General features: G+C 46.1%; 1 protein-coding gene across 3 annotated transcripts in view; it reads left to right on the top strand.

Annotated features, from left to right (window-relative positions):
* The window catches only part of BRCA2 (BRCA2 DNA repair associated), a 2,020,919-nt gene that overhangs the window by 1,917,822 nt on the left and 76,779 nt on the right, over nt 1-26,318 (top strand). Inside the window, exon 27 of one of the 3 annotated variants that reach the window (XM_069639262.1) lies at nt 4,513-4,726. The exons of the other annotated variants lie outside the window; for them this stretch is intronic. Within the exon in view, the coding sequence (XP_069495363.1) occupies nt 4,513-4,524 (12 nt within the window). The 3' untranslated portion in view covers nt 4,525-4,726. Of the gene's footprint in view, nt 1-4,512; nt 4,727-26,318 lie in introns of those variants that run through there. 3 annotated transcript variants of the gene reach the window in all.

Genomic DNA, 26,318 nt, shown 5'->3' with positions numbered 1-26,318 from the left:
CCTGCTTGAATACCTCGTTGCTGAACTTCGGATTGTATTTTGGACCTTGCTGTTGCCTACTCCTTGTCTGCCTGAACACTTGTTGCCTGAACCTCTGATATTGTTTTGACCTTGCTTTTTGCCAATTCCTTGACTGCACCCAGGTTGCTACGAATTTTTCGTGCCTTCAATGCTGACCTGCTATCGGACTGCCTTTGCCTGCCGTTTTTGCTCAGTACTTATGCCAGGGCATTGCCGACCCATTTCTGTCTCGATTCCTTGTTCAACTTCCTGGGAAGCAACATTCCACTCGAACTGCGATCCTTGAGCGCATGGACTAGACTGCCTGGTGCGCTTGTGGAGACCTGTTCGTCGTTCTCGTGCCGTTGGGCATGGTGGCAATTCCGCAGACTTGAGACTCTGCCAATCCGCTTTGAGGCGTCCTCGTTCCGTCGGTGTTAGGATTCATTGGAGTGTTGCTTCCATTTAATTCTTTCATCTGTTCATCTGCCACCACCCATCATCCACCGATTCGGGACCTCCCATCACACTAGACACGTTAAGACAAACTGTTTTATAGGATCATGTTACAGCTCTGTTTAGCCCTTGTTTTCCAGTTATTGGTAACAAGTGCCTAAATACACACATGTTTTGCAGGTACACCAGTAGTCCAGGATCCCAGGGAAGCACCACGCCTCTAGATTCATCCTCATTTTGTTTGTGAAGCACTGGCAATCTACTATTGGTCCAGGTTAGCCCTTTTTTGTGGTGTTCTTCCTGATTGCCAGTTGTGATCAGTACATCAATAACAATATTTCTGTTGTTCTTTGACAGCCTGGTGTTCGTGTTGTGTTCCATCTTCCAAGGAATTGACCTCTCTGCAAGGTATTTATACATGCAGAGTGGTCCATTTTTGGGAAGAGTTTGTCCCCTACACTACGGGCTCAAGTACATCTACGGTCTTGTTTCTACATGTATAAGACGGATTCTGACACAGAGGTTGTGCCGGGTCGCGAGGGGACTGCGTTTGCCCCATGTCCAGGAGAGAGGTATGCACAGCTAGTAGGCACTGCAGCACTCGAGTCAGAGGGGGTCATTATGAGTTTGGAGGCAGCCATGTTGCTACAAGCACCATGGCTGCCTCCAAACCCGGGTCCGGGTCCGGGTAGTCAGAATGGGGACTTACCGGTCATTCCGACCTTGGAGGACCCGGTAGGTCCCATTCTGAAAACCATAGGGCTCAATGGGAATGGGGAAGGAGCTAATAACCGGCCCGCAAATAGCTGGCCCGTTATTACCTCCATGGTACCTTAACAGGTCCCGCTAAGGACAGCTGGTCAGACCAGCTGGACCTGGTGGGACCCGCTAAGGGACCTCGGAATGTGGCGGTAGGGGGTTAAAGGCACCGGTATCCTTGCCGATACCGTTAACCCCCTACCGCCATACTCCGAATGACCCCCTGACTCTCCCTGAACCCTGCGGCACGCACAACAAGTGCACCCTCTCGGCTTCGACTGCCTCGCCATATGGTGGCACCCAGTGTTCCAAACATCAGACGCAATCTTAAGTCCCAAGCAAGCAATCCGTCCCAAACTTGGGCCGCCATTGCACAGTGGTGGGGACTGCCTCTGGAGTGGGTTACACAACTTTCTGTTACATTCCGACAGTGTCATTTTGGCTGGGCCTACCACGTCCCGGTGAGTGAGCTTCATTCCAAAGCTTCCATCTTGTTTGGGCTCTCAAGGGCCACCCCCCTAGCCGCCCAGTGTCACCACTTTTGACGTTCATTCTGCGACTTTGGCTTCATTGTCTGCGCATTCCACGAATTTCCTCCCGGATCATCTGAATGTCATTTTTGATGGCCCCTATCTCAGTGGGGCAAGGCCCTCCGTCGGCCTTTACTTTAGCGATGTCACCACTGTCGAGTTATTGATACTTTGTAAGTGCCGTTCTGGCCCAGTCTCTCTGTTGTGTTCCTCCACTCCTTGCCGCTCACATCTCCACTGGGGCGCCTTCCTCCCCCACTTCCCCTTCCTCCTGCGCTCTGGGTTCACTTCCCTTCTCCTAGGGCCCTCAGGGGAGGTCCTTTCACCTCTGCTTCTTCTTCAGGGTTTGGAGCCCCTGGACTGGCCTCCACACAGTCTGCACTCATCAACTCTCATTGTGGTCCTGAGGGGCCTGGATGCCCCTTTTCACTTATCCCTCTTTTGCCTGGAAAGGTTGGTTACCTTACCAGTCTCTTGGCACCTGAGTCTGCTGCTGCTCCCCTAACAACTCCTCCACTTGGGGATCCTCAAGGCGTGCTGCTTCTCGCTTCCCTGTCCCTCAGCTCTTCCAGCAGCACCTTCTCACTCACTGGGGGCCCTCAGTTAGCCACCCCCGTCTACTGGGACCCCTCACCTCCTTGCTCCCCACTAGGGGGACTCTCCACCCATCTCCTATGTTTTTCCGGGCCTCTGACTGTACCGTGTCAGGAGGGGTTCTGCTGCGCCCCTGCTGTTCTTCCTGTGCACTCTGGGACTCTGGGCTGTTCATCGGACCACCCGGTCCCCTGTGGTCTTCCGGCCCACCCTCTATGCCACCTTAACAGGGGCTCCACTCTTCCCCCGCTCCTCTACTCCAGGGCTCGGTGCTGCAGCACAACAGACCCCCCCCCCCCCCTCCCCGGTCTTCACCGTACACCCAAGGGATGCCAGGAGAATCCGAAAGTCCACCGCCTGGCGGGCAAACCGCGGCTCCAGCTCCTCCTCTCTTCCACCCTGGGGCTCCGGACCGTGGCGGTGCCCCCCTTCACCTTCTCCTCATGGGGGTTTCTCATGCCATCCCACTTCTCGTGCCGCGCTGCACACCCGGGTCCGGCTCAGACTCCCAGGCCCAGCATCATCTTTGGTGCTCCAGGCTGTCTCTCACTTTGTTTTCTTCTCACACAGCCTTCCATCTCTCCGTTAGGGCCAGCCTCCTGTTTTGGAGCTTGGTTCTGCAGCTGTGGGCACTTCACACTCACCCCACCGCTGCTGCTCTCCACTCTCTGCTTGGGGACCTCGTTCACACGGTTCTGTGCAACGCCGCAGGGCCTCCCCAGTCGAGGCCGGATAACTGTTGTGACATGGCGGCATTAATCACGAGAGGGGTCAGCAGCCCTCCCACCAGGGCTAGCTCCCCTCTCCTTCAGAAAGATGAGGGAAACAGCAGGCTCTGGCGCTACAAAGGCAGGAGGGGTGAGGTAATGAAAATACCTCACCCTTTCAGGGAAATATATGGGTGCATTGTTTCATCCAGGGAAGTACAAAGAGATGCCCCCCCTCAGGGGTGCAGATAGTCAGCCAAATGGCTGGCCTGGGGGCTGGTACACAGCCCACACAGGGATACTACAAAGTACTTTGGGAACTCACTAGTCCTATATATGAGCTGCCTTCAGCTCAAGATAAGCACAAACTGTTTGTGGACCCTGCACGGGGACCCACACATTGGAAGGAAGTTCGCTGTGAACTCAGCGTCTTCCAACAAATTTTTCCTTTTCACTGTGCACTCAGTGTTTGCAGGCTTCCATAAAAATGTTCACTGTACACACAGCGTCTTTGTATGGGGTCTCGCAGATGAACCTAGCCCTGTTCATGCCTGCATCCCTTGGGGCTGTCCGGTGATAGCGAGGAAAGCAGGCCATTCAGGCGAACGTTGGGAGCCCAGGCAATCTGGCAGCAGAGTGAAGCAGTCTTTTGCAGCATCATTTGCGAGGCCCACGGACGAAAGATTACCATCCGCAGGAGCAGAAGGGCTGCACATTTACAAGTAAATCAGCTCCCCCCACCGCCGGAGGCTGGGAGATAACAATTTGCTTAAGAACTCGGAAGCAGGCCAACACGGGGTAATCTGGGGTGTGCAGAACTGAAGGAATGTTTAGAACAACATGATTGAAGGCATTTTATGGTATGAACTGACATTGCAGCAGAAAACAGAATGCACATGGGTGAATGCTTTTAAGATTGGACATAGTTATTAGCGTTTCGTCCATACAGAGGAGAACAGGCGGAAGCAATTTCTGTGCAATTACTCATTTCAGGTTGCATTCGCTGGGTAACAGCATGGAATATGGCGGACACACATGCAGGACCAAGCAGTACTTTAGAATAGAGATTGTGCTAAAACTGTGCAATCTGTACAGAGGGTGTTCTTCATTTGGGAAAGGCACAAGTTCAATCACAGGGCTCAAATTACTTTTATTTTAACAGCACGGAATACAGCATGCATAAATGAAAAACCAGGCAGTTAGCCTACAGTACATATTTTATCCAAAAACCCCCTCCATTTAAAACTGTGCAAAGAGGGTTTCGTTTTACACAATTGAAAGTGCTTTACAGAATAAGGTTTTTATAAGCAGGACAATAATTCGGACAACCTGCACCTAACAGTGCCCTAGTACAGGGCATAACACACAGCAGTTACTCAATACGGGTAACAGACAAATAATGGAAGTTTAATTTGCTGAGGGGCCCCTTTTAGGCAAAAGTTAAAATTGTTTTATATCTTCAACAGGAAGAAGCATGACACCCAAACGTAAGCAACAAGACACTGTCAACACGCACCAAAAACCTATGTCACCACACCTGAAAGCTGCAATCGAGGCAGCCGAGCACTATGGCTATGGCTGGGACTGGGTTAGGGAGCATTTGTACGGCCTACCTAAGGAAGGGGGGTGCCAGTACCAGCAGGTTTGGAAGATGCACCCCCCCATCAAAGAAAATCAGATCAACGGAGGGCCCTGCCAAAGGTAACAAAACCAGTATACTGTCAAATTTATGTGAGAATATGAAAGAGATGCAATAAATGATGCTGGAAATTAGGGCCAAGCAACAGGCTCCCAAAGACCCACTAGGGGCAACAAGCCACAACATGCCGCTGGAGCCCACAATAATTATAGACCCCATGACATTAACTCTAGCACCAGCAACTACACTCACGTTTCCGCCAACACTAGTGGACGCCCCCAGGGTACCAATAACACCGGAGGCCACACCCATGCTACCAGCGACACCAGCCACTGCACTCATAGTAACAGCAACACCGGGGTCTGCACGAATAATACCTACATCAACAGTATGTTCACCAGCAGGTTCGGACCTGGGCGGGCCCCTGAAAGCATGGGCGACACCCACGCCAAACGCCACCGGGCCAATAGACATGAACACCAGCAACACGTCGGATATTTTGATATGCAGCCCAATTAGATTTTAAATTGAGATCCTTTGAAACAGAAATACTGAACCGTTACAAAATTACCCTGTCATGGAACATCGACATAACAATTAAAGAGGCCATATGGATAAAAGAATTCATTGAGATATTTTCACTCAGAGGCCCAATGCAAGGGGAGGGATGCTTTTAGGGATCCCAAGAAGATTGAAGACAAGGCCATAGCCAGGAACGCCCACGTGGAGCAGAACTGGGACAACTGGCTGAAATAATTTGCTATTTTAGCAACAATGTACTTGGAAAAATTCCCTGGAGATGGGGCGAAGCTGCGGGAATATATGGACAAAATCAGAGGGGTAAAGCTCGCCCACAAAGGGAAGGGATAGTTGGCATACGATATAAGATTCAGACGGAGCATGTCAGAAAGACCTGCCATAGAATAGGATGAAGTGCAGAACGATCTGTACATATTGAGCGCCAAGCCTGCATCAGAGGAGGAGGTTGCGCAAGCAACAGGTAAACCTAACAAGTACTCACAAGGGGGAGGTAGAAGTTTTGACAATGAAAAATACAGGAAGGGGGAGCAGCCCTTTCGTAAACCTCTGCCATGGGTGGCTAGGTCTAATGCCCGTGGACAGAACAAAAGTCACAACACAAAAGCCAATATCCCATGCAGGAACAATGGGAAAAATCGGTGCCCATGGGGTAAGGAGTGCTAGTATAAGCACAGCTGCTCCAATTGCCACGGCGAACACCCCGCAAGCAACTGCACTAGATTACCCGCTAAGAATACAAAGGAGGAGGAGCAGTGAGGGAACATTACCGGCAGCTTTGGAACCAGGCAGAACCCCTATCAACCCAGATAATTTTAGCAATGCTTTAAGGTGTTATCCTGACAAGCAGATCAGTTTGATAATTGAGCAGGGTTTCAAGTAAGGCTTCCTCATCCCCTTTAAGGCAAAAATAGAAAAAGATTTACGCCTCGGGAGGATTGCAGGCCCTTGGGAAACAATGCCATTTACAAACTACCTAGTGTCACCACTAGGCTTGGTACCTAAGAAAGAACCCGCTAAGATGAGGCTGGTTCACCACTTATCATATCCCAGGGGCCGCTCGCTCAACGACAGCATCTCGGCGCTGCATCTGCGGTTACCTACACGCATTTTCAGGAAGAATTGAGATTAATACAGGATTTGCGGCAGGGAAGCCCTTATGGCAAAACTAGACATTGAGTCCGCCTTTAGGCTATTGCCGGTCCACCCGAGTTCACAGCAATGGTTAGGTTTTTCATTTGAGAAGAAATGTTATGTGGACAGATTCCTTCCAATGGGATGCACAGTATCCTGTGCCCTATTTGAACAATTCAGTTCTTTCTTCCAATGGGCATTTCGGAGAAGAGTACCAGGGGTTAGAGTAGTGCACTACCTGGCCAATTTTATGGTGATGGGCCCAGCAGAGTCGGATGAGTGCAGCAAGGCGCTGACCAGGTTGTTTGAGATGACAGCACAATGGGGCATCCCGCTGGCAGCAGAGAAGACAACCATGCCATCCACAAACATTATCTTTTGGGAATAGAGATAGACTCAGCCGACGGTACATGCAGAATCCCAAAAACAGAAGTAGCAGAACTTTTGGCAAAAATCCAAGACCTAAGCACGAAAAACAAGGGCACAGTCCGGGAATTGCAATCACTGGCGGGCAGTCTCAATTTTTGCGGCCAGGATCATTCCCCACGGGAAGTATTCTCCAGGAGCTTGGAGTTTAAAACCAAAGCATGCACCAAACCCCACCTCCACATCAGGCTAGGCAAAGAGGTGAAAGAGGATCTGAAGATTTGGGGGAAGTTCCTCACAGAGTACAACAGGACCACACTGTGGCGCATACATCTTAACACGGGGGAGAGGGGGGTCCTCTTTACAGATGCAGCTGGGAGCAAAGGCTTTGGGGCCATGCAGGACACAGAGTGGTGGCTGGGCAATGGCCGGAGTCATGGGACATAGCAGGATGGTCAAAAAACATCACTTTGTTAGAAATATTCCCCATCTGGCTAACCATACGCACATGGGGTAGGCACCTGGAAAACACTGAACTCTTGGTATGGTGTGATAACATGGTAGTGGTAGGAATTATAAACAGAAGGACTACCAAATGCCACTTAGTGCTCAGGGTTCTACGAGCCATCACAGCAGTTGCGCTGCACGAAAACATTGTTGTCAGAGCAAGACACATCACTGGAGCAGATAATAACATTGCAGATGCTTTATCTCGCTTTCAGTGGACAAGATTCCGGGAGCTGGCACCACATGCCCGGGAAAGGATGACACCAATCCCAGCGGACTGCTAGGCAATAATGGGAAGCTAGAGAGAGTTGCATCAACGCATGCGCCGGAGGGTGAAGGCCGGGATGCGCATCAAAAAGCAGGCAACTCAAAATCAGGTGCTGACAGCATGCTGCCCACGCATATCATGAACCCTGCCACGGGTTTCTTGCAGAGATGGCAGAGAAATCATTGGCAAGCAGCACTACAGCCCAGTACAGTAAGTGCTTGCAAACCGTGTTTAGAGCAACAAGATTACACCATGTAGAGTTAATAACAATAAAAGAGATCGAAATCTTTTTGAAATGGGCTCACAAGCAGGGTTTTAAAAAAGTTTGGGCAAAGAGACATTTGGTAGCTATATCTTATTTTTCAAAATTACAGGGTGACTCTGACCCCACACAGAGTGCGTTAATTTCATATGCTATGAAAGGTTGGGGCAAGATGGAGGGACCCCAGGAAGATACCCGCCGCCCACTAGATTTTGGTAAACTAGTATAGATAGCAAACCTGCTTGATAGCATATGCACGCACCCATATGAAGACTTATTATTTAAAACAGTGTTTTATCTTGCATACTTTGGGGCTTTTCGAGTGGGAGAGCTCATAGCTTCTGGCACCAAAGCCAACAATGGTTTGGGCATCATGGAAACCAGGGTGAGAAGGGACAGCGTCAGCATAGATATACACCGATCAAAAATGGCGGCAAAAAGAGTCATTAACATTTGCTGCATTGATGATGCCCCTAATTGCCCAGTGTGCATCACCACCTCTATTACGCACAGCGGCCTAAAGTAGGGGGGAGATTCCTAATCCATAGGGATGCCTCAGCATTAAGTCACTACCAATTCAAAGGGGTGCTGATGAAGGCAATCAGCAAAGCGGGGTGGAACCCACAGGAGTTCGGCACGCACTCTTTTAGGATTGGGGCAGCAACGTCGGCGTGGCAGAGAGGGCTAGGCGCTCGGTAAGTAAAGAAAATAGGGGGATGGAAATCGAAGTGTTACAAAAAATACATCAGGCCTGAACTAATATTGTTTCTTGTTCCCCTCCCCCACTCCGCTCACCCTCCCATACCTGTTTTTCCCTCTCCAGAAAAACCTGCCAACCAGGACGCACCATTAAAATCAGCCTGGATAGTCAGTCACTCATTTGTATTCAGGACAGGGCGGTGGCCCAAGGAAACTAATCACGGCCCAGGAACACGATCGCATCATGGTTGGGCTACAGAGGTCTCCAATGGACGACATACATGACAGGTTGGCCGACCTAGCCGCCTACAGAGACCCTCCGGAATTTTTGATAATTCACTTGGGGGGCAATGACCTAGTAAGCATGGGTAGGAAAGTTTTATATGAAGAAATATGTGCTTCGTAAGCAGGCATTTCACATAACTGGAGGGACACCGACATTTTCTTTTCAGCAATACTGCCGAGGAGAACATGGCATGGGGCCACATGTTATAAATCAATAGACAACTCCAGGAGGAAGTTAAACAGAGGGATCGAAAAAATTCTGTAGGGGTTTGGGTTTTATAAAACACCCGGCCATCACACTGGGGGACCCCGAGCTTTTTCACAAAGATGGCACCCACCTATCCGAGCGCGGTATGGAGCATTTGTACTGAGAAATTACCAATACTTTAGCTACCAGAGGATGCAAATAAACTAACTTTTGGGGGAACACAGGTAGCCGAAAAACCTACCTGTGGGTGGGGGCACGGGTCAGAGGGGGTAACCTCAGGACCCGGTGCCCAAAAGTACTAGATTATTATGATGTACGAAAGTATCCCGAAAAAGCTCTGACCAGGCATTTGTGGTGATCACTAGAGAGCAGCAAAACAAAGTTCACTTTATGTAATGTGGCAGCCTTGATCAGGTGTGAAATAGCAAACTTTAATTCTGTCATTCTAATTCCTCCACTCTTCAGCTAACTCACCCACCCTCAAAACCAGGCAAACAATAAGCACAGAAGGATCGAGCTGCGCCTCCATTCTAAAACGTAGAACACACTCCTTACTAATTAAATCCATGGTAATGAATTTTGGTGCAGACACACTTCCACTGATAGTTTTCTATTCAGTTTACTCATCCATATTTTAGAAATATGTAACCAGAACTGTGTGGTTGGGAAGCTATATAGGAAGTGTTGCTGAGAGGAGACAGTTGCCCCATCAGTGTGTTTATGCGCAAATAGAGTGCTGAGTGGCAAAGCTGCAGACCCTTGAGCAGCTGCCATATCTAAATGACTCTGGGTAAGAGCAAACAGTGCAGAGTGCAATGGCAAATACCCAGACTCATTAGAATACTTAAAACTAGGGCGTTTGTTTGAAAATAAATATGAGTTTGAAAACGTTAATGAAATGGCATAATGGAGTGATGTCGGTGAATTGAATACAGGCATCAGAATAGTAGACAGCACATGGAAAAATGCCCTATGGGATAATGTTCCACGAACTGGATACGTTCTAAGGACAAGAAAGCATCTCACAGAGTGAAAGGACTAGAACCCAGTAAAGCTGCCTATTCAGGTTGTTCATTAAGACCACAATCAAACATGAGGGGGATGAAGGTCCTGTTCTCTATGGACTCAATTAATCTAAATAGACCCACGTCTAGGATTTTGTGCTGCATTTATTTTCAAAACGTTCGCTTCATAGGCAGTATGTCCAAAGTCATGGTAATGTAACATTGATGCCATCAGTTTAAAGATGGCCTTGTCTGGGTGTTCTTTCCACACGTGTTATCACAGAGGCATTAATACTTGGAAATAACATTCATCAGTCAAAAAAAAGCTTTATTTCGGCATGGATGCTATAAAAGCTAAACAAAATACAGTACAAACGTGCATAGTTTTACAGTAACAATTTAATTGCACAATAGATCTACCACTCAACAAAGAAAGTTAAATATGTTATGTAAAATCACTCAAATATATAGCTAAAATCAAAACATGGATACCCTTTTAGAGCTAAGCATCAAGATTTCCAAAAAATAAGGCTTTGAAGTTCTTACAGAGCTTCCATAAAGAGCACCAAATTGATCTGAATGATTCCCACTTGGGGTGTTTTAAGAAACGTAGTGCTCTTGTTCCATGCCCTGCTCAAGTAGTGTGCAACAGCAAAAATGTCATCTGGCTGTTACATTTTTTTGCAAAAATGTTCTGCTGCCCATATATCGCCAATTTAATATTTTTTAGGCGGGGTTTAAAATGCATCTGCGTAATGTTGGCGTATGCCGGGTATGTGACTAAGAAATTATCTAATGGTTCCCTCCAATTAGGGCAAAAGAGACAGATTGAAGAGACCCCTGCCTTCTAGGTACTGTGAAGGCATCATGAAGCAAGACACAGACAACAGATACAAAGTCACAAGTAAAATGGTTTATTAACTCAAATTTCAGGTTGGTTGAAGGCCTAACTTCTATGCTAAGGTAGGATTTCCCTACCTGAATGAAACTAAGGAAAGTCTGATTCAGAAAGTTCAACTTAAAAGTCTGTCTGTGTCCAAAACCTATCCTTGCCCTCACAACTAAAGCTAAACAATGTGTAGGGATATCAACAATAAATGAAATGGTAATCAAACTAAGGTCTGTGCAGTTTCCAGCTCTTCGCTTCCTTCTCAGTTCCCCTGGCCCAAGATCAAGAAAGTTCCACAAACCCTTGTGGTTCCCTTCCCCAAGTTCAAGGCAATACAGTTCCAAAGAAAAGGGTCTTGAGAGCTGTCTTCAAGGCAGCATTAAGGTTCATCAAGTCTCAGGGTTCTCTTCCCCAAGATTTCAAGTTGCAAACTTGTACTTAGGGTCTCATCATAAGTCTATGGGTAATCCAGTGCAATTACCGCCGGGCAGTAATAGTGTTACTGCGGGGTCGTAAAATGGAATTAGCACTGCATCACAACCTGACGTAAACGCGTCCCGATCCCCGAAGTAACACTATTAGGACCCGTCGGTAACCGCACCGAAATAAGGGCTACCACCGAGAAAGCAATGCTAATAGCACTACTGCTGCCCATCTGGCGCTATTGAAAATAGCATCACTGTCAGAATGGGAAGCATCACAGTGGCCATTTTGAAAAACACAATCCATTAAATATTTCTTCTTCCTGCAGCTAACTGGTCCTGGCAAGCAACAGAAATGTCTCGGGAGAGGATAAGAGGCAAGGTGGCAGCAAATCGCCTTCGTAAACCGAAATTCAGAGAGGGTGAGCTTGTTGTAGTCACATATGTGGTAATCTCACACTATGATTAACTTTATGGCAGTCGCCAACGCAAGACCACTGAGAAGCGCAGGGCAGCCAAAAGGTGAAAGCAGTAGCCAGCATGCCCCTGACAGAGAGGATGTCTGCAAGCGGTGGAATGACCTGAGAGTCAGGGTGGAGGGACTGCTGGCCCAACACCTCCAGGAGTCCCTGTACAAACATACATACACACACACACACACACACACACACACACACACACACACACACACACACCTCTACACACACACCTCTACACACACACACCTCTACACACACACACACACACACACACACACACACACACACACACATATACACACACACACAAACATATACACACACACATACACACACACACACCTCTATACACACACCCCTACACACACCTACACCTGCCCAAGTGGACAGGGCCACAAGTCAGCAGAAACAGAAGCTGGGCAAGCCAACAGAGCTGAGTGACAGGGTGGCACATCAGCCACCCTCAAAATAAATCAGCCATGGGGCAGGTCACCAAGGGCACCCCTGAGCTGCACAGCAGCAGGAAGGTCAGGCAAGTGAACCAAACTAATGCCATCGACACCACACCCCTACCGATGCACCCTGTGCCAGCGGGACTGAGGTGCCTGAGCGACCACAACGCACTGAAGCAGTCACACCAGCATGTTGCAGCCCCAGTAGGCCTGGCAGACAAGACACAGGGAAGTACACATCCCACACACCGACATGTGCCCAGCCTGCCAGTTACCGTGCACCACAGTACAGCCCTGCTGGCTGCACAGCAGTGCCCCATGACTGTGCCATGGACTAAGCCATCGCCTGTCCCCCATGTGAGTGCCACTCGGGGAGGGGATGTGGGTCCATGAAGGAACCCAAGCATGCATGCTAGACATTAGCTGCCCCAGCATGGACACCCTGGCCTAACCACACACAGGGCATATACCAATGAAAACACACCCATCGATCCAAGCCACCCCATGACACTGGGTCCACATGCATCCTCCCATGACCAATCATGCCCATTTGCCCATATGTGTGGGGTCACACTCTGTACCATAGCAATTGTGCCTTGCATGCCAACAAACGTGGGAGAACCATACCTGATAACATTTTCTATGTTGTCCCCTATAAACACTCAAGTAATGTCAGAGGAGGTGGAGGATGATGCTGGCCCATCAGGGAGCACCGCTACCAGGCCCTCAAGGTCTGCCACCACCACCCCGCAAAAGCCCACACATGCTACACCAAGGCGGATGTCCCGGCACGTAACGCTGCAACAGAGCAGGGACAAGGCAGCGCCCGCGCCATTGGCCATCAGGAGCAGTGCAGGCCACACTGCACCCACTCCCACAGCCGGAGGCCTTGACACTGTGGCCGCACCTGCTACCAGGGCGACTGAGTAGTTTCAGGGGGACACCAGCCCAGTGCCATCACCTGCCGAAGGGCCACACTCCCCCGAGAGCCATCCAAGTTCCCAGCGCCAGCACTTCCCAGAGAGCCCTCCATGCCGCCAGCGTGCATGTACACCAGAGCTGGACGTGGATACTCCCACATATGGCTCCTCTGCATACAGCCCCGGGGCACTACAGAGCCCCTAAATACCATAGCACACTTGAACATGCAGCATGCTGATGCTCGAGGACATAGAGCGCAGACAGTGGGATATGGAGGAGATTGGCCTGACCCACACTGCACACCTGCAAGCAATCATGGACAGCATCCGTGGGGCTACCCGCAGAGTTGTGCGTGCCATGCCACGAACAGGGCCGAGACGACAGCAAACGCATTCGCCCTTAGATTCTAAGGCCAACTTGCCAGGGAAATGACAGAGGGTGTCTCTGCACTGGCAGAGGCCATATGCCAGAGCACAGAGGTGCAATGGCAGCAAAACCTGGAGACAGGCTCCGTCCCATCCACACCCACAGAGGGGGTCACAGCAGGGCACCCCATACCGACAGTTAAAGCGTCTCTGTTCCCATTCTCACCAGGGCTGGCAGGGGTGTGGGCGGTGGGAGAGGCCATGGCTGTGAAAGACTCTGAGACACAGATTTCCTTGAGTGGCCATGCTGGGGAGTTGGTGGTGGGAGGGGGGGGATAGTGTGATGGGGAGTTGGTGGTGGGAGGGCGACAGTGTGATGGGGAGTTGGTGGGGGTAGGGGGTAAGAGGTATAGTTGGGGCACTTCATTCCATAAAAACCATTGAAAATCATCAATGAAAGGACATTCCTGATTGTGTCAATTTCGTGTTTATTGATTGGGGTGGTGTCAGACAGTAGTGCATGGCTTGTGCCATGTGTAAGTGTCAAAAGAATTTGTCTATCAGTCCCTGGCGTGCCATTCTCCCATCCCTCACGTCTATTTTTACTCATTAGCTACCACGAGTACTGATCTTAGAGGGCCCAATCCTCCAGAATCAGGTCGAACAGAATATTTGGGTGACTGTTACCCTCAACTGGTATCCACGGGCACGCCACCCAGCCCTGGTTGGATGATTTTCACTCTCGAACCCTCTCCTGGTCCCTTGGTAAGGCCTCTGGTTAAAGATGGGTCTGCAATATAGGAGAGCTGGATTCAATATCAGATTGTCTTTGTTTTCCCACCTCCCTTGGCCTCAACTCTTTCCTCCCCATGGGCCTTCTCCTCATCTTAATATTGTAAAAGATGGATTATCTGTCCTGCTGCTCCTCGTGGCAGGGGCGCGTAGATGTGGGGGGAAAGCAGTGACCAAGTTACTTCACTGGTGCAAGCCCCCCTGTGGGAATCCAGGCCTGCTGCAACTCCGTAGGTTTGCTGCTTTACAGTCTTTATATGCAGTTCTTATGTTCCTCTTAGTTCGAATAATAATGTCTTGCTTCTTTCCTTTTAGGTATGGAAAGGTATTTTGGTGTTGTCATGCAGTTTGAAGATGAGCATGGGCCGGTAGGCGAAAGCACTGTGTGCGCGATGCTGTCTGGTGAGTAATGCGCGATGCGCAGCGCTGTTTCGCCTTTATATTGCTAACCTGTCTCTTTTCTCTCCTTGTAGGTCGCGATGTTCCTCGCCGAGCGCTGTAATGTTCCAGCGATGATACGGACCAGGAGAGGACTACCCAGGTAAGAATTGTGTGGCTTTCTTCGATCGGGAGGAAACGTGTGCAAACGCTTACTAATTCTGTCTTTCTTTCTCCTCTTTCCAGGTTATGGTATTCCAGGATGCATGCGGTGCCGGATGATGGAGTTCGTACCTTCAGGTGAATGGATCTGAAGTCGGCGATGGATTGAAGACAGGATACTTTTCCAGGTAAGTTTCGTAGTGTTCTTTCTCTCTCTGCAGGTCCTTGGTTTCAGGTAAGCTGGCATCAAAGAACTGGACACGGTGAACGTTACGCTGCCCAGAGCAGAATAACGCCAAGCATGTTCTGCTGTTTGGGAGTGGTTTAAATAGTCTCAGGTAAAGTAGTTCAGGGAAAATAGTCCCAGGCCTTCCACACCGAAAGTAGTCCAGGTAAAGTAGTCACAGGCCTGCCACACCCAAAGACTAGATCGCATAGCTCAGTTCCTTGTAACTGAGCTATGTGTGTGCCTCCAGGTTGGCTGATCCCCTCACCCCAAGTTAAATAGTCCCAAGTAAATAGTCCCATTCTAATGTTGGTCTTCATGATGGTTATGAGCCTGGCGCCAAAGGTGCCAGGACTGACTCCAAGAGACTCTTGGATGAGGTTTTAAAGCATTTGACCTAGCCCTAACTGGAAGGCTGACTTGCCAGTAAGGGCCAGGGGTAAGGGCTTTCACAGTGACATGACAGATACTTGCTTTTTGAATGCTGTTGGTTCTATTGGTTGCTTGGCTTTTGACTCGGATCATGTCAATGGTATTGAATCACGAGGCCCTATTTGCTTAGTAGCAAATGCTCAATTGATGGACGGTATGTTTCTGGAATCAGTAGTGAAATTACACCTTGTTCTACTTCACAACTGCTCGATCTTCTCTCCACTGGCAATTTAGCGCAAGGACCAGATATTACGGGTCCTAAGATGTGACATCATACTTTGGAATTGTTCAGGTTTTTGGCATTAATCCCCAGTTGGCCATGAGGTAACTGTCTAAGTGTCTTAGTTCAAGGGGAACACGTCCAACCTTCTGCAGGTCTAGAACAATAGGTAAAGTGTGGGGGTCAAGTGCGTTTGGTGTCTACGGTGTCTGCAGTGTCGGCAGCCTGCTCCAATTGCAGCAGAAAGCATTTTTTACTGAATTCCACGTTGCAACTACTGGCCCTTTAATAATACCGCCATTGAAGAAAGAAGAGGAGCGCCTATATACTCTCCAGCCTGTGCGGAGCGTGAGGGTCAAGTGTGATTGGTGTTCGGCGAGAGGCCGGAGGTCGGTCGTCCCTCACCCACCTTCCGCAGACTGGACTGGTGAGACTTTGGTGCTCTAAGAAGTACTATTTCCCTTTGTTATTATTTGAACAGTGTGACTCTGTATCTGCAGTGAAGGAATTACTTTTACCATGGACGGCCCATACTGTCATTTAAGCCTCATAACTGTATCAAACAGCCAGCAAAACTTTGCGAGACTAGGATTGATCAACGTAACGGTTTCTAATCCAGACTTATTTGTATAAAAAAATCAGGTGCAGCCCATTGGGTTCGTTTTCTTAAGATACGGGCTGCCCTCGAATCATTCAATTGCTACATCTGGCATGAGAAAGACTGCATGTTGCAGCTTCTTTTTTCTACTCATTACTATATTACACTGTGTTCCTTAAACTTCAGATAGCCCTAGACTTAATGACTATTGCTTCGGGAGATCTTGTGGGCTGCGACCGATCTTCATGCCTTACTAGTGAATATTCTGGCAATTCGTTTTTGTGCATGTGAGATCTATAGCAGAGTCGTAACTGTCCCGTTTGGTGAAGGCACATAACTTGAATAAGACAGGAAATCTCTACCTTCACACTCATTCATGAATTTTGTACTTTTGGCGCAGTAGCTTTATATTGGATGTCGGAGTGACTGTGGCCTAAGACCTTTGAATTTTCTCGTAATTGGAAGCTAATCTTTGATATTCCTTTGGTTGTCGGCATCAAACCCAGTATTTTTGTACTTGGCGTCAAATTGACTGTGGGCCAAGGCCTATGTACTCTTTCACCATTTACTTCATTTATTGCTTGGCTTTGTTTGTGCCTTGAAATACGCGAGCAAGTGACTGTGGGCTATAGCCTTTGAACTCTCTCGTAATTTGAAGCAAATTCTTGGAATTGTTGCGTTACTTGGCATTAATCCCTAAAGAACTTGAGACATGCCTCCTATAACCAGGTAAAAGTTGTAGTCCACTACCGTGGATCCCCAAAGGAAGTGTGCTACTACTCAAAACGTCAGTAAGGGTGATATAGGCACCTGTTCAATGGGGAATCTTATTCCAGTCACACAGTGTTTGCTGGATACCCACCTTCCTCCTTTACAAGTTCAATCAAAAGGAGTTATTATGAATACCACCTGTACTGATCTTAGAATGTCAGAGCAACATTTCCTGAAACCTTCCCATTTGCAGAAGATTTGTCCCATTATGTTCCCTGTGATTAGGGGAAGCACCTTTCACATTAACCAGGCTTCCCCAAAAGTCAGAAGTACTGATGAAGTCACATGTTAACACCAATGCAACACCTGTAGTGGGTTCAGAAATTAGAGATTTTTACTCATTAGCTACCACAAGTACTGATCTTAGAGGGCCCAATCCTCCAAAATCAGGTCGAACTGAATATTTCGGTGACATGACAGATACTAGCTTTTTGAATGGCATTGGTTCTATTGGTTGCTTGGCTTTTGACTCGGATCATGTCAATGGTACTGAATCACAAGGCCCTATTTGCTCAGTAGCAAAAGCTCAATTATTGGATGGTATATTTCTGGAATCAGTAGTGAAATTAAGCCTGGTTCTCAGTCACGACTGCTCGATCTTCTCCCCACTGGCAAGTTAGCGCAAGGACCAGATATTACGGGTTCTAAGATTATACATCATACTTTGAGAGAAGTTGACGAGCAAATAAAGCTTACTTCTCCTTTTTCTGCCCTTAATTCTTTTCTTAGTGCATCTATAGAGTTATACGATAACATCAAAGACGAAGTGAAGGCTCACACCTTAACCTTAAGTGAGCTAGACATTAAAATGGACATAATAAGCAACTGGATGTTCAACCAGACCAAGGTGAATGCTATAAAGAGACGTGATGAGCAAGTTGGTACAATGGAAGGTGCTATGTTACAGCTACTTTTGATTAGTACTGACGGTGGAAATTCTTCACATGTAGTGATTGACATTGAGCATATTGAACATTTGCCCAAAAAAGGGTTATAAGGGAAAAGACTGGTGAGATATTAAGAATCGATGCCGATCCATCCAAAAAAACACAGAAAAAAAGGGCAAACGGCTGTAGTCGCTTCTCAGTAGTTATCCTCCATTATCTCTAATGGAGACAATCTTTTACATGAAATCGATGTGAATGATGTTGTGAATATTGAACATTCATCCAAAGATATATCCATGAGTGTGTAGACCAGGTGTTGGTGGGCGGTAAGGGAAGAGATCATTCTCCCCAAAAAAAGTATTGAAAAAAGCACAGAAAACAGAAGAAAAAAAAATGAAGAAATTAACTTCGACTCAACTCCCAAAAATGTTTAAGCAATATCCAATTGGACGATTAGGCGCCCCCCCAGCACCCCGAGTGATAAAACCTCTGAGAATGTTCCACTTGAAGTTACACAATTAAATATTGCAACTCAAACTGAGAAAATGAACACAGTTTTCATTGGCCTAACCAATCATAATAAAGACTTAACAATCAGTAAAGCGTTGGATATTCACATGAAACCTAATAATAATATGGCTACGTAGACAGTATACATGGTTGCGGGAATGGCACCCACCACCTGACAAGTTAATCTGGGTAATGGAGAATTAAGTGGTTCTCTCACGATTCAGACTGCATGCACTGACAGCCCAGTAAACCTCAAAAGTGTTAAATCAGAGCAGACAGCTCCAAATAAGAAAACAATCACTGAAGTGAAAGATGGTTCAGTGGCCATTTTTAATACGCCAAGGCGACCGGACATCGCAAATCAAGGTTTGCAGAAATATCAGCAGAAATCTCAAAATGTCAATACTTTATGGTCAGTTGACTGGGGGGGGGCGGACGATTCAGATAATTGTGGGTGAGGACAATCCGAGTACATCAGTGGAACATACAGCTCCACCGCCAAGAACAATGGCAGATAGAGACTATCTTATTAAGTTATTTGATTTAAAGGATAGATCCTCATCCAAAGATCATATGGAATGTGTAGCTGACCAGGAAAACGCAATGGGCCTCTTTACACGATATGCGGTAACCATGGCGCTATTAGCGCCATGGTTGCTGCCGGTTTTTTACTGTGTCCGCCTTGTGGATGGCGGAATTACCGCCCTACTCCAAGGTGAGCGGGGGGGTAATTCCCCATTCACCAAGGCACTTCCCCATTCCCATTTCTGCCCCCATAGGGCTCAATGGGAATGGGGAAGGAGCTAATTACGGTACCGCAAGTTGCGGTACCGTAATTAGCACCATGGTCCCTTTGCGGGCCCGTTCCTTAAAGGCTGCTAAAACCAGCCGTTTAGGTCGGGTCCGGGAAAGGGACCTCGCAGTAAGGCGGTAAGGGTTTACCAGTACCGGTGCCCTTACCGGTAAACCCTTACCGTGTAATGAGGCCCAATGGCAGTTAGAGACCATTTAACAAAGTTATTTGACCTAAAGAATAGATTCTTATCCAAAGACAATATGCACCCTAAAGGTAAATCCAAAGTAAATGCTCATTCTCAGTCAGGATAGAGTCTGTCGGATAACAATCTTGAAAGTAAAATCTGTAAAATATACATCAAACTTAGACCACAGTTGAACTTAAAAATTATCCTTAATAGGGCCAATTTAATAAAATGGTTCCATGAACTTCCAGCCCTTGAAATAATTTCTGCTCATGATATTAAGTATGTCAGTTTTCCCTATGAGACCAGAATAGACTTGTTTGAGATCCATTTAAAGTCATCTTTTGTATTGAGTTCTATACTGGACGAAAAACGTGACTTATTAAAACTCGGTTGCATGGTCTATCAAGATCGAAAAGAAATTGGGCCATTGCTTCATGATAATGTTAAAAGTTTTAACAGTCCAATGGAGGATCATCGAGCTCAGCTAAGCGCCGAAATTCTCAAGTGGAGTCCTCTGGTGCTATTCGGTATCGGCTGAGTGTGTTGAGTGTGGCCGATTCACAGGGTGAATGGGCATAGATGCTCAAATCTATAAAACACGAGCTCGCAAAGGCTGAATCTGGGAATAGAGATGTCTGAAGCAGGATGGCATTAGTTTGATGGTATGGAACACAAGAGATTTAAAAGTGTTATAAATAATGAAAACACAAATCATCTTTTTAAATTAGGGGATATTATTCTCTTGCAGTAAACATGGCTGACTCAAAAAATTGTGTTCAATGGATTTTCCATGTTAAGTCAATTAGCTCATTAACCAAGCTGTGGACGTCCTTCGGAAAGTCTATTAATTGCCCTTCGGAACTCTAAATTTAAACTCCTAAATATCGTCTTAGATGAATGCCCACGGGTGTTTGCAGTGTGATTGGAAGTAAGAGCAAATGACAAAATATGGACTATGCTTCTTTTGAATCTATACTGGAATTGGATGGTTATGGACTTAGACCTCTTTTTAAATCAGATTTCAGATATCAAAGTTATGTGGTTATCAAGTGGGGAAACATGTTATTATGGTGGGAGACCTAAACTGTGGTGATTTTCTTCTACACAAAATTATTAAAGATAAGAATTATTGTAATAGGAAAAAATGGGAGAACTTTATTACTGAGTGGGATCTGTTGACCGTAATGGCAATGTGGCAGGGGATTTGGAGAGAAGAGCGACCTGGAAAAGAGACAATCATATAATAAAGACTATGTCTTCTTATGCCGAGAATTGTTTGAGTTATGTAATTCTTTTGTGGTTAAATCGATAGGGCTTAGTGATCACAATATACTCTTGGCTAATTTTAAGCTTAATAATAACCTTATTTACTCTGACAATTATCAGAACCTAATTGTAAATACTGGAGGCAACCACATAAAAAGATTTGGTAGTGGTGGAACGATTTTGAAACTGGATCACTTCAGTATAAGGGCTACAATGGAGGAATTGACTGAAGGGTGTACAACAATGGGGTTTCAGATGTTTATACGGGATAAAGAGATGCCAGAGAGTCTCCAAATTAGAAGTACCACACATGTACATCCGTTCAATTCCGCAGTATGGGAACGAAAGAAAAAGCTTTTGGTTCAGCTCAGTCAATTATGTTTAAACTGTCTTGACCCGGATATAGCTTTTATAAAAACCAAATATTTGGGGTGTTTTTTTACACTAAAAAGAAGCAGGAGTTAAAAAGGTCATATACAAATTGGCTCAAGTGCCACAAACAATTAGAAGTACATAGGGATAGTGAAAAGACCCTTCACTCCTAGCTGGCAATTCACAGAACTTCTGGGCTATTATTAATAATCCTAAAATCCGACAAACAGAGACTCAAAGAAATGGGGTAAATGAGACTACATGGCGCCTTCATTGGACAGCCATGTATCATGGCGCAACAAGAAATGTGATGTCTGCGGAAAGCATCTCTTGGGCAGTAGACTTTGACCAAGATGATGTTAAACATGATGTTATAAAAGCCATTCCATCCTCAGCAGCTGGCCCCAACAGTCTCACTAATTATTTGTTTAAATGAAATATTGAATTATGGTCATTTTTACTTAAACTACTCTTTACAGACATCTTTAAGCATTGTGAAATGTCAGCGACTTGGAAGCAGTCCATAAATATTCGCATTTTTAAAAAGGGCAGTCATGGTGAACCAAAGAATTATAGACCTGTTGCCCTTATAGATCCAGATAGCAAAGTATAGTATTCTTGGCTTTGATTCTGGAAAAATTAGAACTCTGGATCTTGGAAATGAATCTCCTTCCAAAATGTTTGTGTGGTTTTAGAAAGGGTCTGTCGACCACACTTAATGGCCTTATATTGTCTGTTTTAAAGGACATGGCCAGGTCTTCGGATAGACTTTTACCTTCTATTGTGTATGTGGCGTTTATAGATTTCTCTAAGGCGGCATTTGATGTGGTTAATCGCCATCTGCTTTGAAACAAAATGAAAAGGTGAAGGATTCCCCCTGCTCTTTTATCTATTTTAGAGTACATAAATGAGGACACACCAGTGAAAGTTAGATTGGATGCAGCTGGTTCCCTTGCTAATATGTTTTACATGTCTAGAGGATTAAGATGAATGCCTATTTGCACCCTACCTCTTTAATCTGTATATAGCAGATTTGGGGGAAACTTTGGTAGGAGCCGCTTTGATCAGTCCTAAAGTTGGTGATCAAGGAATCAGCTGGCTTACCCACGCAGACAATGTAGCCCTCTTGGATGTTACGCTGGTGGGACTTCAGAGGTTCCTTTTAGCACTCAGTATTTATTATAGAAATAATGATTTGTTCATTAATTGCAAGAAATGTCACATTATGTGTTTTAACAATTTTAAGACGGACAGATGTAAGCTTAAGTGGACAATACATGACATTGGTATGGAGACTAGGAAGGAGTTGCTTTATCTTAGGTCCAAACATTATAATAAGGAAGCGATCAATCGTATATTTTGAAATAAAATTGATCAGTTTGTTTTTCAAATGAAAAATATTCTTCTAAGTTTTCCATGAACCCTCGCTTAAAGATCTACATTGGTAAGGTTGTCCCAAAGGTACTGTACTGTACTGTTTGGTGATTGAGCCGGGAGCGTATGATCTACCATGGGATAGATATGAGGGTAGACTTTGGAACATGGTCTTGGGTGTGCATTCTTCTCTACCCATGGCTTCTCTTTGGCATGAGCTTGGTTTCCTGTCCTTAAACATTTGGTTTGAGTGGAGAGTTATATCTCTTGCTGAATTTATTTTTTTACCCCCGTCAAAATGCTCTATATGTTAATTCACAGGAAGCCAAGCTTAAGAAAACGTCTAATTTTCTGAATGTCATAGAGGTATTTGTTGATACTGTGCTTTCGCATATCGGCAGAAGCTAAGACGACTTTTCTGAGAAACCATTAAGTGTCAAAAAGGCAGTAAAATAATTGGATTGGATCAACACGATAGGCCAAACTAGAAGATATAAAACACATTCTATTTTTTCACTAGTTAATAAAGCTTTGGGGGCATTACCAAACTATTTGGCTTATTCACTTATTAGAATGCATTTTCTGTGATTTCGTCTCAATCTTCAGCCTACTGGTGAAATAGAACAGATTTATAATAAAAAACATGGGATTGGCAGTAATATGTGCCGCCACTGTGAATTGGTGGGACCAGTTGGATCCCTTAAACACCTGATGGTCGAATGTCCAAAATGAACTTTTATAAGAACAAAATATTTGGGGCGTTTTTTTACACTCAGTAATGAATTATATGTGAACGATCTTTGGTACCGTTTATCTGCAGGGAATGAAATGTTTTTAACATTCAAAGTGATTAAAATGTTGGAAGAATTGACCTTATTAATTGTTTGAGAAATCTATATGTATGTGGCTCTTAGAGGTGTTATATCAATTGTTTGTTCCTTATTGTTTTTAAGAAAATATTGGGATTTAAATTGATGTTTTTAATGTATAAGATGTGTAATGGCGATTTACTATATATATATATTCTGTTGAGTAACTTTTGTAAAATCCTGTTTGGGAAAGATCCGATTTTTGATCAAAACACAATAAAAACATTGGGCCTCATTACAAGCCTGTCGGTCCGGAAACAACGGTGGAGGTAAACCCGCTGCCACTGTTGTGACACCACCTGCCTGCAGACGGAAATGGAAACACCGACTCCGTCATAGACGGAACCAGTGTTTCCATTGTCCCCATCCCCATGGAGTCCTGTGGGACTCCATGGGGATGGGGATTTACGGAATTCCCCCTCCGGAATTACCGGGTCACCAGGGTTGTAATGCCCTGGTCATTCTGGCAATCACGGAGGCGGAAATTCATTCCAAGTCCGGCAGCAACATCTGTTTTTTCCAGCTTGGTTACCGCCAGACTTGGAATGAGGCCCATTGTTTTACAAAAACAATATGTAAAAGTACCCCTTTAGGGACAGTTTGCTGGGGGGTGCCTTTTCTCCACCCTTTGCCTCAAGTCATAGTGGTCATGGATGCCCCCTTGAAAGGCGAGGGTTCTCCCCTGCATGACCTGACAGAGAGCAGCCTGTGGTTTCCCACAAAGGTGAATAAGCATTCATCTTCTAGAGAAGCAGCCATCCAGGCTGAGATTTCTAGCTTTAATTCCCTCTGTGTGAGGCAGATGTGCCCAAAACCTGGCAGACATCATCAACGCCTTGCATTGTCTTGAAAAGGGAGCTAGTGTGAGGTGCAGGGAGGTGGTTCTAGGCCCGAGAGAAAGAAGGCACTCTGCTTTTAATGAGGGGTTAAGCCTGAGGGTTACATGTCTTTTCCTCGAAAAATATACATCGAGGACATGCTTTACCGAATTATTTTTACCGAACTGTTTCACTGAAATGACATACATAAAGTGAAAAGAGTTTGTATACCGAAACACTTTTACCGTAAAGAGTTTTGGTATATAAACTCTTTTCACTTTATGCATGTAGATTCGGTAAATGCACTTCGTTAAAAAAAAAATCAGTAAAACATGCACTCAAGTCAACTATCTAGTTCAACACTAGGCAGCTCCCTCTGACTTGTGTAAATAAAAAAAAGGGCATTTGTCATACCGGTTTACGAGGGTGTGTCTGGCGCTGTCCAATGCTGAACTTCATTGATGACAGTATGCAAGTCACCGGGCGCTGTCCAGTACTGAAATTATTCAGCACTGGACAGAGCCAGAGACACTCCCGTAAACCTGTATGCCGAATTTATTTTATTTATTATTGGGGGGGCACCCAAACCCGTTTTGGACCCTTACAAACAGCCCAAACATTAATTTTCCTTGAGAGGTTTCTTACTTAAAACTTTTAATTGAATGTATGTTTCAAGGAATGAGTTTTTCGGTCATAAATACATTGAATGAAAGGTTTTAGGTAAAATAGCTCTCGAGGAAAATTCATTTGGTGAAAAGATTGTATACCAAGCCTGAGCGCAGATAAACTCTGCCAGTGCTTCATGTTAAACAAAGTTCCTGGGCTGATTTTTACCACATGTAGGGTACAGCCACTCTCTGCATCTATGAGGAGGGGAAAGGTTTCAACCCTGCAAGTTCTGATAGAAATTCCAGCCTTGGCTATTGCCGTGACCTGCATCCTCACTGACAGACGCTCAGTGTGAGCGCCAGGCACACAGTGCTCCTGATTTAACCCTGTGGTGTTGCCAGTTTTGCTGGTTCCTCCAGACAGCTTGCTGACCCTTGCACCGGTTCTTTGCTCTAGGAGTCAAGCAGGCTTTGTTGCACATGGACCCCTCCTCCAGCCATAGCCCCTTTCTCAATCTCCCAGGCTGCTGTTTTGGGCCTGTCACTTGGAACATTCTTCATGGCAAGTCTGCCAAATGTTCAACACGTTCACCGATGAGCATCAGTGAAACAGCAGCTCAATAGGTCCAGGAAGCAGCAAGGGTCATTGATCAGCCGAGCACCACCAAACCATCCCGGGCACCCAGAGAGGCCATGCTCCTAGTCCATTGGCAGTCAAGCCCAGACCCTCCTTGGAACTGCTTTCACAAGAAGACCGAAAGAGGGCAGGGTCTGACCCAAAGCAATCTCAGTCTTCACTCTTCACTCTTGGCTCTTGAGAGGCTGAGATAGAAGTCTGATCGGTCTAACGAGGCCCTGAATGTGTTCCTATCAGCCAGACGGCCAGCTGCCAAGTCATTGTATGCCTGCAGATGATGTAAATATGGGTGGTGCCAAACTTTTCTGCTTTTCTTAGTCCAAGGCGGCCTTCAGATGAGCACTGTTATGAGGCATTTGACTGCTATTTCTGTTTTAAATAGGCCTCCTGGACAGGGTTCCTTCACTCTCCCCACTGCTGTGCAGTTGTTAAGAGGGTTTACTAACAAGCAAGTTTCCACCACACCTATTCACCATTCCTGCATGGTATTTGAACCTTCCTATTATGTTCTAATGGCAGCTCGGTTTGAGTCCTTTGCATTCATAAAATTCACAGTTTCTCACTGTTAATGTTTTCTTCCTGGTTGCCATCACTTCAGCGAGGCAGGTGATTGAGCTACAGGCCTTTTCTAGTACAACCTTCTTTACCTCATTGTTTCCAAGGAAAATTTGATTTTGTTGGTGAGACAGTCCTTCTTTCCAAATTAAGACCTTTTCCCCCTGGATTGTTCTCTGTCTTTCTAAATGCTACATTTTGGCCCACGGCTCATTATATCAGTGTCCTGGCGGTGATCACTTCTTGGCAGGGGATTGCCTCTGTTGCTGACATCTTTTAGGTGGCTTTGTGGGCTTCCTTGCACATGTCTGCCAAGCATTATTACCTGGTTCCTTGGCAGAATGTCTGCTTTGGTTGTGAGGTGATCCAGTTTTCAC

The sequence above is a fragment of the Ambystoma mexicanum genome, chromosome 7q (genome assembly GCF_040938575.1).
Source record: "Ambystoma mexicanum isolate Mex_15411 chromosome 7q, UKY_AmexF1_1, whole genome shotgun sequence".
NCBI classification, from domain to species: Eukaryota; Metazoa; Chordata; class Amphibia; order Caudata; family Ambystomatidae; genus Ambystoma; species Ambystoma mexicanum.
Note: the sequence above shows the minus strand (reverse complement) of the source record. Positions and strands in the feature narration are given on the sequence as shown.